General features: G+C 46.8%; 1 protein-coding gene across 1 annotated transcript; it reads right to left on the reverse strand.

Moving 5' to 3' along the window:
- Positions 1 to 3496: 3496 nt before the first annotated feature.
- Positions 3497 to 11232, reverse strand: TIMMDC1 (translocase of inner mitochondrial membrane domain containing 1). Its single transcript, XM_062614665.1, has 7 exons — positions 11108 to 11232; positions 10817 to 10982; positions 9517 to 9605; positions 7378 to 7445; positions 6450 to 6528; positions 4987 to 5097; positions 3497 to 4423 (listed from the first exon to the last, which is right to left on the reverse strand). The coding sequence occupies exons 1-7, from the start codon at positions 11200 to 11202 to the stop codon at positions 4336 to 4338; spliced, it is 696 nt and encodes a 231-aa protein (XP_062470649.1). The 5' UTR covers positions 11203 to 11232; the 3' UTR covers positions 3497 to 4335.
- Positions 11233 to 12385: the final 1153 nt, after the last annotated feature.

Raw genomic sequence — 12385 nt, forward strand, 5'->3', positions numbered from 1 at the left:
GCCTCACCAACCCAGGTACTAACATACTGCTCCTCCATTGAATTACTGTGGGGGCACATTTGACAAAGCACTGTGCTAGTGGTGGTGCACTGTGCACGCCTCTGTGCATACACTTGTACAAGCTCTTACATGCATTCCTTCCTACCCACACTTGTAACGCCGCATTTCTGTAACAATTTGTGGTTTCTCTCACATGTACCTACATGCAATGAAATGTAACTCAGCCTTGCTCCATAAACATAGGTCTGCTTTTGTTTGTATATTTGTATAGGATACTTGTTAGGGAAGGCTCTCCGTATTCTTGGGAGTCTCACACAGTGACATAGGGATTTACTTTGTGTTGAATGCTGCCACTTTCTGCTAGCGTTCTCTCTTCCCAGCCGGGACTTGAAGGAAGTACCCTGCAGGATTCTAACACTGGATAGGACTCATCTAATCTGGGTGATATTCTTGCCTACTGTGTAGGAAAAAGTGGTTTCTCATTTTCAGGGGAGAAAAAGCCCCAAGCCCCACCAAGCTTCCTAAGCAAATCTGCATTCTAACCTAAGTCAACCCTGCCCTGAGTTTGACAGATCTGGTTTTCCCTTTTGCTCTGTCCCACTGCAAACTGTACCTGTTCCCTTGCTGCTCTGTCCATGTGTGTAGTTAGCAGAGCAGAGCAACCACCATGCCACTCTCTCTGTGGGATGTGTTGTTGCTTAAGCTAGGACACAGCCAAGAAATATTCTACCCACTTCACTTTTTTCTAGCAGGTACATATTGAAAGAGAAATTGCTGGAGGAAATAAGAGGACTAAAAGTGGTTTATAGAGGACTGCGCTACGAGAGGCTAAGGGATAAGAGTTGCTAGTAAAAAATAAGGCACTGCTCCTTTTCTACTCCTGCAGCATCATGCTGCCCCATCAGCTTTTTTACTGTTTTCTCACTGTATGAAGTGAAATGGGAGCTTCAAAACATTCTTATGGAAGGTTTTTTGACAAAGAGACAAGGTGGGTGATAAGGAAACCATAAGCTTTGCACTTGTGAATTCTGGTTGAAAGCAGAAAACAGGTGACACGGAAAACAGTGTTTCCAAAAGACAACCTTATTGCAGGACTTGGGTCTACGGGCAACAGTGTCTCATACTTTCCATTTCTTCCCATACTTCCTCTTTCCAGCATAAACTACTAGCTTCCTGGAGGCTGAACACCCTCCTTTTGTTATTTTGTTTGCTCACTTTTAACACTGTGCTTCCTTCCCTGCTATAACAATGCATTTCCACCTTACCAACCACACCACAGCCCTGACAGTTGGACCAACACAACCTTTTCCCTCTGCCTGTCCTATGCTTTACTTCTGCTCCTGACTGATGATTGCACAGCCCCCTGGAGAAGGGTTTGTTCTCTGTACTGTGCCAAACCTTTCTGTCACCAGACTCCTCTGACCTTTGAAGTTAACTCCTTCTAAAGGAAACAAAATGTTTCACTGACAAATACGTCTAGCATCAGTTCGGTTTTGTATTCTTGTTGGGCAGGTTATTTGGTTTATTTTTTCCTTAAGCACGTATACTATGAATCATGTTTTCTATTGCCTTGTGCTGTATTCAGTGAATTGAACACAAATGGTTTCTATGAGACCTTTTTGGCTTAATATCTGGGTCTTTCTACCAGGTGAGCTGCTCTGTTTATCACAGGTATTTTGTATATAACATTTTTTTCCTAGAGTTCCTAGAGTTTAATTGTATTAAAAAATAAACGGTAAACTCAAGTTTCCTTTCCTCAGTAATAAAAGATGTCTGTTCTATGTGCAGGGAAGTGGTAGAGCCTTTCAAGTAACAGCATAAGCCTCAGTCACCATTTCGCAGCTGCTAAAAACAGACTGTGTAGCATCTAGGTAGCTGGTTGACAAAGCTGTTACAGGTACAGCTGGCATCAAGACACAAGTCTCTCTGGTGTGCTCAGCAGCAATGACAAGTGTCACTCAGGTACCCATCTTGTAACTGTCACACACCTCCTGTCTGTCAGTGCGTCAGGGGTTAACAGAGCAGCGTAGCTGTGGTGTTCAACATGCAGTTTGCAACTTCTCCCTGCCAAAAAGGGAGGTTCCCTGCAAAAGCAAAACCTGGTGTAAGATTAGTGTATCCCCACTATTCCTGTTACCTACTCAGAAAGTGGAGGACCAATAATGTCAGTGATATGCTTTTGCTGGGGTGGAGGGAAGACAGTGGGGAGGGACCGTTTAAATACATTTGTATTTAAAATACAAGCTCTGAACCAACTCTTCACTCCCCATTTGGACAGTGACTTTGAATACAAGAAATGAGGAAGTGCAAGGAATTAAATCCAGCAGGAAAAGGAGCAAACAAACAATGGCTGCTAATCTTGAGTGTGCAGATGGAAGTCTCTGCTTCCCCTTGCTAATGTGCAGCATAAGGACATCTAGCAGCCCTTCCTTCCTCACATGGAGAGAAAAGCCACCAACTGCTACACCTTGGCCCTCCCTAACCTCCCATGCACTAATGGCCAGACACAAGAAAATTAGTATTCTTTAGCCATCACATCACATACCACTAAATAGTACTACAGAAAGACTGAGCAATGACACAGCCAAATGTCATCTCCTGTACAGGTAAGAAAAAGAAGAGAAAAAGAGAAGACCAAATACCATTGTATAACCACAGTGGCAAAAACATGACTCAGAAAGGTCTGCTGTTTTGTTTTTTGAGAGGCAGAGGAAAGTAACACTACTGTCACCAGTACATGCAAAGCTTAAAACAGGAAGGGGGAATGACATATCTGTACCTCTGTTTATTCAGATCCTTCATTCAGGTGCAGAAAAAGGAAACTGAGAGCTGGTTGATAACAACCCCAAAACACGTGTTTCTTCAATGAAAATGAATGAAAGATGCACTACACAAAAAAAATACAATAAAATGCTTATTTCAGAAGTCAGAAAACATAACACCTTCCTGGAAGCAAGCTGTGCCAAAAATCTGCTTTGGGTGGGTGGAATATGCTCTGTGGAATTGACTGTTCATCCTTCAATCAACAGTAATCAGCAGTTACAGAGAAAAGCATTCAGCCAGAACATACTGGTAGTATACTCTTTTCTTGGGGGAAGGAGACCCAAACCCCTTGCCTGAATCCAATTCCCTTTAACAGGAAAAAAGCTCTGACAAAAGAAGAGGATGAAAATTATGACTTCTGCTTTGATGGAAATGGCAGTGGGCACCCTGGCCCTTCTGGGTACAGACCATTAGTCCATTGACTTCAACCCTATCCATAGGTAACAGCTATGACTTAACAGTTCATCTCTGGTACAAAACAATAAACAGAGCTAGTGGTATCCTGGCTCTTGTCTTTGCTACTGCCTGGATAGAGGAATGCCTGACACCACCACCAGACTTCATTGCTGTTCATGGGTGGGATCTCAGCTAGAGCTCTTCTTAAGGGATATTACTCATATGTCTCTCAAGTGCAAATGCTGTACTAACATAAAGAGCTCACGGACACAACCACCACTGCTAGATGACTTTATTAAGTGTCTTGAACCACACTTTCCCCAAAGGTAATCCCCTAATTCCCAACCTTCAAACGAAATCAGAGGCCTTTTTCTTGTTGGTTAAATTTTCCACCACCATCACCACCAGAAACAAATCATCCTTCTTGTGGCCCTCTCAGCCACACTTCTACTGAGGAACCCAAAACATGCCTTTTTCGAGGTATTTCTCTATCATTCCCAGCTCCTCCACCCTCCATACACTGACTGCAAAATACCCCAGATACTGGAGGAACCACATGTGTTTTTCTGCAAAAAGCCTGAAGAAACCACCATCAGCGGGACAGCATTTGCTGATGCTGAAACCAGGCCCAATCAAGCTGTGGGACAGGGATGACAAGAGGATGAGGACCACTCGCTCCAGTGCTGCCTGTGCTGTGCTCTGACACCAAGGTCCTCAGGTGCTGTCTGAAGAGCAGCTTACACCAGAGCCTAATTACCTTTTGGAATCAGGGTACCTTTAGCAATCAAACTATTCACAGCTTCTTTAGCTTGAGTATTTCTACCTCACTCGTGGTCTGGACATTTTCAGCAAGGAAATGGGTTCTAAATGAGGTTCCGGGGCTGCCCTCACCCCGTGCCAAAGCTGCATTATGCAGAGTCTACATTTCCACCTTCTTGGCCATTCCATGCTGTTGTGCAGTGATATGAGTGCATAAACCGTGTTTTCAGCAAAATGCTTTTTCACAAGTGCAGCAGGTGTAACTGCATTCACAAAAGACCTTCAAGACTTCTATTTGCAGAATCAAAATACTTTGTAGCTGCTTACAACAGAGATCTGGAGAAGACTCAACAGTTCCTAGACAGCTCTTGCTCTCTTTGTCTCTGGTCCTTCCACGTTACTTTCTGTTTGGCCTAAGACTTCAGTCACACTGAGCCTGGACTGCCTAAAGAGAGAAGAGAGAGTACAAAGTAATTTTATGCCTGTATCTTCCTGACAAAGGCATTACTGAAAAATCCCAACTCTTGAACTTCTAGAACTGGCACTATTCCTGGGTGTTAGTAAGTCACACAACCAGTGTCATAGCCTTTTCTCCCCAAAGTGTACAGTGATCCTTCTTTTCTCTCCTTAACAGGGATGGAAAGAAGGCAGCAATGAAGTTAAAAACAGAGTTCTGGCCTCTTTCAATTTTGGTAAAGAAATACCAAGGTCCTTGTCCTGCTTGTCTTCACAGCCCCTGCAAAAGAGAAGAACTGATACAGAGTCACTGGGTAGTGGCAGGGCATGAATTCTGTACAAAATACCTTGTTAAGAAAAAAGCAGCAACACCAGATGCTGGGAACACCAAACCAGCAGTTCTCAGACAGGTATGTGACACACATCAAAAACTAAGAGCAGAAGAACTGAGGTCTAGAATAGCTGTTTATCATGGTTTCCTTAAGTGTTTGAACCACACAGACCTTGACACTCTTCTAGTCAAAGACTCGGACAGGCAGAACTGTTCCTTACCACTCTGCTAACTTCTGTTCATACAGCTCCCTGCGCTCACGGTTTCTCTTCTCGTCCAAGGTCTCACCAGCAAACTTCTGCATTACCATTAAGAGGCCCCCTGCAGGGATCCTAGAAAACAGGAAAGTCACAAGTCACCCAGCAGAGACACAACAGTAATAACTTAGTGGCATGGGCAAAAGGAGCATACAGGGCAGCCACCAGACCAGTGGTGTGTAATATTCCCCAATACTGACACCACACAACAGACTAAGGCACTCATCCTGTCAGTCACCAAACACAGCCTGCCTTCAGCTGTGACCGCTTTTGATAACATATTCTGAATTTACCCATTGACAGGCACTCACAGGGCAAAGGGGTGGAAGGATTCAAGGTACCCAAACAACCTCTGTAGATCACCCACCCCATAATTTGGACAGTCAAAACTCTGATCACCTTTTGCCCAGGTCTGGAGGTATGTGTGCTTTCATTGGTAAAGCTCCCTAGGCTGCTTCCAGGCATGGCCACAGCTGACACCATGCTGACGGTGCTGAACAGCCTATATAAAGCTTATTCTCTTGTCCAGTCAGGATCTTCAAATTCACTTGTGAGAATATTCACAAGTTCTGCTTGACAAGTCAGACTTCTCCTGAATTAAGAGGTCATTGTCATGATGGACAGAGCCCCTGTGACAGAACTCAAAGCTCCATGCCCCAGGGAGCTTTAGGAGATATGCAACTGCAATATATGCACAAAGAAAGAGATGTGCCGCCTTACAGCCTTGGGCTGTGCAGCCCAACCATGCTGCTTCTTCCTCAGCACTGCCTAATGGCTGGTGCTCCACATTTTGGCTTTGATGGAGCTTGGTTTGTAAATAACCATTTTTATATGGACTCCTAACCTAGGGGCTAGCAATTCTCAGGGTGCCCCCTTCAAAATGTGTCACCATGACACCCAACACCCCTTGTGTGCCATCTGGATTCTGGGCTGCTACAGGAGCAGCTGCTGATGAAGGTGAGGAGGGAGCCCAGAAGCTGTGTTTTACACTCCTGCTTTTACCCACAGACAACAGAATTTCTTAAAAGCAGATATCCAGCGGTTCTGCACACAATCACCAGGCTCATCAGCAACCACGCCAAGGAAGGAGACATGTCTGTAACCCATTTGCACAGTTTCCTATTTAACAGTAGTTAGTCCCTCCTCTAATAAGCAAATAGGAGCAAGTAAGATGCTCTGTTGAGAGTATGGAGTCCTTATCACCAAGGAAGCAGCAAAACACAAATCAAGAAAAGAAACCCCAAACAGTGTAAATGTTGGGAGAAAAGTCGTCAAAATTATCCCAAGAGATACGGGAAATCCCTCAAGGCAAGGGAGGCAGGGAAGCTTCTGTAGCTTCATCGATGATTTGACACTTGGTGTGTGCAGCCACTGTGCAACAAACACCCTTAAGGAGTAACTGTGTATCAGCAGCTGCCACAACTCACCCAAATGCCGCTCCAAACACAAAGCCTCCTGCCAGTCCCTGCAGGCCCAAGTGGATTCTGAAAAGGGCTCCTGTGAAGGCTAAAGAAAACACAAACCCACTGAAACCACGAGCAGCCCCCCACCAGCCATCACACACAGACAGAGGGAGCTGCTTGCTGCATTTCTCCTTCATGTGAGCTGACATCTACTTTTAACAGAGCAGAAACCAAGGGCAGTGGCAAGCAGGGGGGACCCTTGCCACAGAGTCACCATGGTCTCTACACTAAAGCACTGCACAAAGCTCCTGCTTCAGAAAACTCCCCAAGAAATGTTAAGAGGTATCTATGAAAGTAAAACCAAGCTCTCTCCAGACTGGAGCATGAGCCTTACCCCTGCTGGTTTTTCTGTTCAACAACAGCTAATAATAGTAGCTTCCATGTAAGGCAGAAAAGATCAGTAAAAGATGTATACAACAGTAAGGGCAATCCAGCAAGTAACACTGAACAAGCAGATCACTTACCCAGAGCCTGCTGACAAAAGTGGACATGCAAAACTTAGCACAAAAAGGGTGCTTTTATAAACAGTGAACTGAACTGTTACAGCATGGAACTAAGAAATTCTTTCCCTGCTAAATAGGTGCAGGTTATGCACAAGCGCTTCCTTTACCAGACACAAGCACTTTTCACCCAAAAAACTCCAGCAAGTATTTTGAAGATGAACTGCTAACCACAAAACTCCCTCATGGTTGCAGAAGCGCACTGGTATCTCTGTTACACATAAAGGCATGCAACAGCTAAACTACAGAGCCAAGGCACAATGGCAGTCAGCAGATCAAGAAACAAAACCCATGAGATCCTCTCAAAACCAGAGGATTTCTCTCTCTGTTTTACCACTTATGACCCTCGCTCATACAGAGAATACTTCTAAGCAAGGTTATAGCACTCTTACCTCCTGCTGAAGCAAAATTACTGATGGTGGTTTTATTGCGGTACACAGACAGACTGGTGCTCACCAAGCTGCAAAGTTAAGGCACAGAATAAGTCAGAAGTTGCACATGGAAAAAGGCAGGTAGCAAAACACAGCCTGAAATAAAGCTGGATTTCATTAAGCCAACCCTTAGGTTGCCTCTAACTGCCTCGTCTGTCCAGAGCACACAGGCACCAGCCACAGCTGCCTTAATTTCTGTGACTTTAGAGAGGCCAGGGAATATTGGGATTCCCAGCCTGGAGCAGGGATACTCTTTGTTTCTTTTCATAAATGGAAGATTTATTTTCCAGCATATATTCAAGGTTAAAATGGAACTGAGCATGAAAAGGTCCCATCAGTCAGTCCTGATGCAGGACCTTCAGCCCAGAAGCTGAAACTGCGTATTGGTCAGATCCTGCTTGACAGACAGTGCTGACCACCAGAGCTAAGTCAGACACATGACATCAGCAGTGCCACTTACTCCTGTGGCATGAGATTTCCCACCAGGGCAGGTCCACAATCTCCTCCAAAACCAGCCCCAAAACAGCTCTGAGTTCAGCAGCCACATCCTCCCCAGCACTTCAGCCAGCCTTCGCATGACATCTACCAGTCAACAGCAATCTTCCTCCCCAGTGCTGGAGCATCACCTTTGTACGAGGCAAAACTAAACATCCGGTTTATGAAACTCAAAGTTTACAGGATGAAACCTTCCACCTGGACTTTACAGAAACAGTTGATGCAAATCTCTTTTCAAAGCCTTTTACAAAAGGGTGGTGAGCAAGGGCGAGGAGCCGACTGTAGGGGAGACATCTGCTGGAAGACGAGGAGGTTACATGCCAAGGCCAGGAAAATCTAAAGAAACCAGAAGCTCCAGGAGAGAAAGAACGGATACCAACCAAAAGGAGTCAAAGAAACCAAGAGGGATAGAGTGATAAATTCAGAAAGGAACAAGAAAACTGGGGAGATGGAAATATAACCCAATGCTAGTCAATACTGCTGGTATCTTAAAAGCAGAAGGGGAATTTAAACAATGCAGATATAGGCAATGCAGGTTTAGGACTACACATAAATTTACTATTTTGGTCAGGGAAGGAGATATTCCTAGTTTAAAAGGGCTTTACTCTGAAAAGCATGCTTATTTTGATGTTATATTGTCAGAAATGCACTAAAACATCTGAGGGGGAAAATCAGGGAAGAACACAAGCTCTGTGTTGGTTGTGTGAGTAGGGAAAATCTGAAGGCCTAAAGCAGTACAGACAACTGGTAGGTCTGATGTTCAGTGACTGCTTAATAACAAGATGATAACAGGCATTTGAGGACAAGAACAGAGAATTGTGAGTAATGCTAGTGTGTAAAGATTTGGAGTAATAAGACATCACAAAAAGGAGAAAAATTAGAGTGGGATAGAAAGCTTTTCCAGCAACAGTCAAAGTACTGTGAAAAGAGATGAAGCAAAAGCAGAAAGAAGCCATCAAGCACAGGGAAGGATCACAGTGATTCGGGTTGAAGTGACCTTAAAGCTCAACCAGTTCCAACTCCCCTGCCATGGACCGGGACACTTTCCGCTAGCGCAGGTTGCTCCAAGCCCCATCCAACCTGGCCTTGGACACTGCCAGGGATGGGGCAGCCACAGCTTCTCTGGGCAACCGGTGTCAGCGCCTCACTGCCCTCATAGGGAAGAGCTTCTCTCTTATATTTAATCTAAATCTCCCCTCTTTCAGTTTAAAGCCATTCCCCCTTGTCCTGTCACTACATGCCCTTGTAAAAAGCCCCTCTCCAGATTTCTTGTAGGCCCCCTTTAGGTACTGGAAGGCTGCTATAAAAGAACAGTATTCAAGTCAATAACAGCATGGGTTGTACATAAGGAACAGTGCTTCTCCAGTTTCAGGTTTTGTGTTGGCTCACTAGAAGATCTAAATTCTGGAGTAATTATAAAAGGTTGAAGTCTCTTCATATTCACACCTTATCACTCAGATTCACTGCTAGCACAATGCTTTGTGCCTCCATCAACCACAGGTCTCTCAAGTAGCTGCAAGCACTGCTGGCACGAAGGGCTCCTTGCCACTGGCACTCAAGCATAAGGCAGCTCTTCTCCCACCATCACTGCTGGGAAACACTTACTTGAATAGTGTCACAAAAGTGGCCACTCGCCAACTCCAGCGCCAGCCATAGCGGATGAAGCTCCTAAGGCCAGCACGATGCGCAGCTTGCTGCAGGGAGAGAAGACAGGTTACAGATCACAGCCCTCCTCCTCCCTGCCTGCACCACCAGCCTGCTGCGACCTGGGGTATATGCTATGGGCTGTGGGAATGACATCACTTGGGAGCGATACCCCGATCCATAGTGCTCAGGTCAGTCACCTTCAGAGGAAGAGGCCCAGCCACCAACAGGAAAACCATGAATTAAATCCAGTTTGTAACATCAACTGGTCTTTCTAATGCTGGTGTTGAAACACATCTGTGGGGACAGGGAGAGCTTTAGGAGGGCAGTACAAGAGAGTAGCAGAGAAGGAGGAAGGAGGGACAAACTAGAAACTGGTTCTTCATTATTACTGGTTCACAGGTATTCATAAATAATAACCATTAATAAAAAATAACCACAATAAGTAAGTGATAGCTACCTAATTTAAATGTTAAGAGACCATTAAGCTCTGCAGTTCAGCACTGGCACTCAAAAGTTTGGCTTTTTTAAAGGATAAACAGCAGCTTCATAAAAATTGAAAATATTTCACTTAATAGCACGAAAGAAAATAAAATCTCTCTTCTGGTGTGTGCAGTGCAAGTACTCAGCCTCAGTGCACATACATGAGCGCCAGTGCAAGCACAGAGTGAAGCTGGGCACCGGTACTTTGCAGCCACTACATCAGGGGCTGAATCTAAATCAGTGAATGATGGACAGTGAATCAGTGAATGATAGCAGATTTTAAGGGGTTTTCTCCAGGCAGACAGCCCCTGAACTGAATGACAAACCCTTAAACATTCAAATTCACCTGTAAAATGTCACAAGTTGTGACCTCTGTTGTGGGGTGCAGCTGTAAGCTAAGAGTACTCTAAATGGTCTTAAAATAACTCACGTTACTAAGGGGACACCACCAGCCTGACACTGTGAAGTCTTTTGCCAATGTATAATATAATCTAAAAGCCTTCTCAGGACATGTCACTGGCCACTGAACAGACCGGTACGCATTGCTAACAACGCTTGCTGTACCCAAGGACAGTTTCTGCGGCGGTAACCGCGCAGCACGTGAGTGACACAAGAGCCAGCCCGGGCACACTCGCACACACCGAACCATGTGATGTGTGTGGCCTCTGCCCCGCGGCTCCCGTCCCACCGCAGCCGCAGACCCGGCCCCCGCCGCCCGGCCCCCCGTGTTATCTCCCAACTCAGAGCGGGGCTCCCGCTGTCGCGAATGGGCTCGTACCACCGCATCGGCGCGGTTCTGGAAGAGCTCGCCGTGGCTCCTGTCGATGAAGGCCTTGCGGCCCTGGTAAAAGGCAGGCAGCCCCCCGTACACCCAGCCTGCGAGCCCTGCGACGAAGGCCGACTTGATGATGTTGATGGTTTCCTCCGGATACTGCTGCCGTTCGCTGCAAGGGAACGGAAGGGCACGGCTGAGGGGGGACAACGCCAGCCCCAGGGCCGCGGGCACCCTCCACCCGCCCTCCCTTCCCTTCCCCTCCCCTCCCCTCCCCCGGCCGGGCCCGGGCCTCACTCTCGCCGCCAGAGCTCGCGGAGCCGCTCCCAGCCCGTCTCCGGCGGCGGCGCGGGGCTGCTGAAAAGCGGCGGATCGCCAGGCCCGTCCGCCATCGCCCTCTCGGCGGCGGCGGCAGCGGCAGCAGCAGCAGCGCCCCCTGTCCCTCGGCGGCGCACAGCGCGGAGCGGCACGGACGAGCCCTCCTGGCTTCCCCCCAGGTAGAAACGAGGGTCTTTGTGTTCAAAGTGCCGGGGCAGGGCGGGTTGGGCAACGCAAAATAAAGCAAGCTGGCTGGAAATTCCTCGGTGCAGAGGAGATCGACCAGGTGAAGCTTTCAACCACCGCGACCCGATACTGGAAGCAGAGACACCCCTAAACATTATTGTGACAGGCAAAACCAGACACACTGCACCCTTGCTGATGAAACAGGGCTTACCCAGACACTTAATTGGAATTGTGATAAAGTAATGATGTATCCAACAAAACTTTTATTCCAAAAGCATTTCATTAAAAAAGGACTAAAAATATCATACATAACCATTTCAGAATGCTGTCTGGAACAATCTCCCCAGGGAAGCGATTCTTTGCCTAGAAAGGTTGGACCAGATGATCTTCGATGTCCCTTCCAACCTGGTATTCTGTGATTCTGTCTCTCCAGTGACTAAAAATACAAACCCAGAAAGCCCTTTCCACTCTTGCACAGTTCTCTCCCCCAGAAACCAGGCCATCCTAGTATCCTGACCCCTGATGAACCAGCACTGGAGCAGTTAAATCCCTGCACTGGGGCCCGACAGTGCTGCGAGGCTTCTCGCTGTGTGAGCACATACCTGTGCAGGTGTGCTTGGCATTACTGTTTCTTGTAGTGTTTTCTTCTCCCCTGATCCAAACTGACCGCAGAGGAAGCTGTGAGCTGTGGCAGTCCCTCTCTTTTATTAGCATGCTGCTTCCTGAGCCTTGAGGCCACTTTATCAAGGGTGCTCACCTGGGAGGCAGCGGCCCTCCTGCAATCCCATGCTCTTCCAAGCACCTGCCTGGATGCCAGAGAAGATGCTGCTTCCTCCCAGGCCCTTCAACTCAGGGGCTGCAGAGAATCTCAGAGACTACACTCCCTCTGGCTGAGCAGCCTGCAGTGGGCATAAATACAGTACATGCAAGCAATATATGACTGAACCCAAAATGAGTTGTGAGGAGTAGCTGCCACTGTGTGACTGGAGACATTGCTTCAGCCAGACTGAAGGAGAGGAGAAAAGGAGGGAAACAGCTGTGGGGAAGAAAAGCAAATACTGAAGTGAGCAG

Source organism: Pezoporus occidentalis, unplaced genomic scaffold, assembly GCF_034315485.1.
Source record: "Pezoporus occidentalis ecotype Australia unplaced genomic scaffold, CSIRO_AGI_Poc_V1 ctg177, whole genome shotgun sequence".
Classification (NCBI taxonomy): Eukaryota; Metazoa; Chordata; class Aves; order Psittaciformes; family Psittacidae; genus Pezoporus; species Pezoporus occidentalis.

Excerpts from the sequence above, each read along its gene's own strand:
- TIMMDC1 (XM_062614665.1), bottom strand. The coding sequence starts at position 11,202 with ATGGCGGACGGGCCTGGCGATCCGCCGCTTTTCAGCAGCCCCGCGCCG. Across the intron at positions 10,983-11,107 it reads CGCGAGCTCTGGCGGCGAGA|CGAACGGCAGCAGTATCCGG; the intron begins GTGAGGCCCGGG and ends GTTCCCTTGCAG. Across the intron at positions 4,424-4,986 it reads GAACAGAAGTTAGCAGAGTG|GCAGTCCAGGCTCAGTGTGA; the intron begins GTAAGGAACAGT and ends TTCTCTCTTTAG.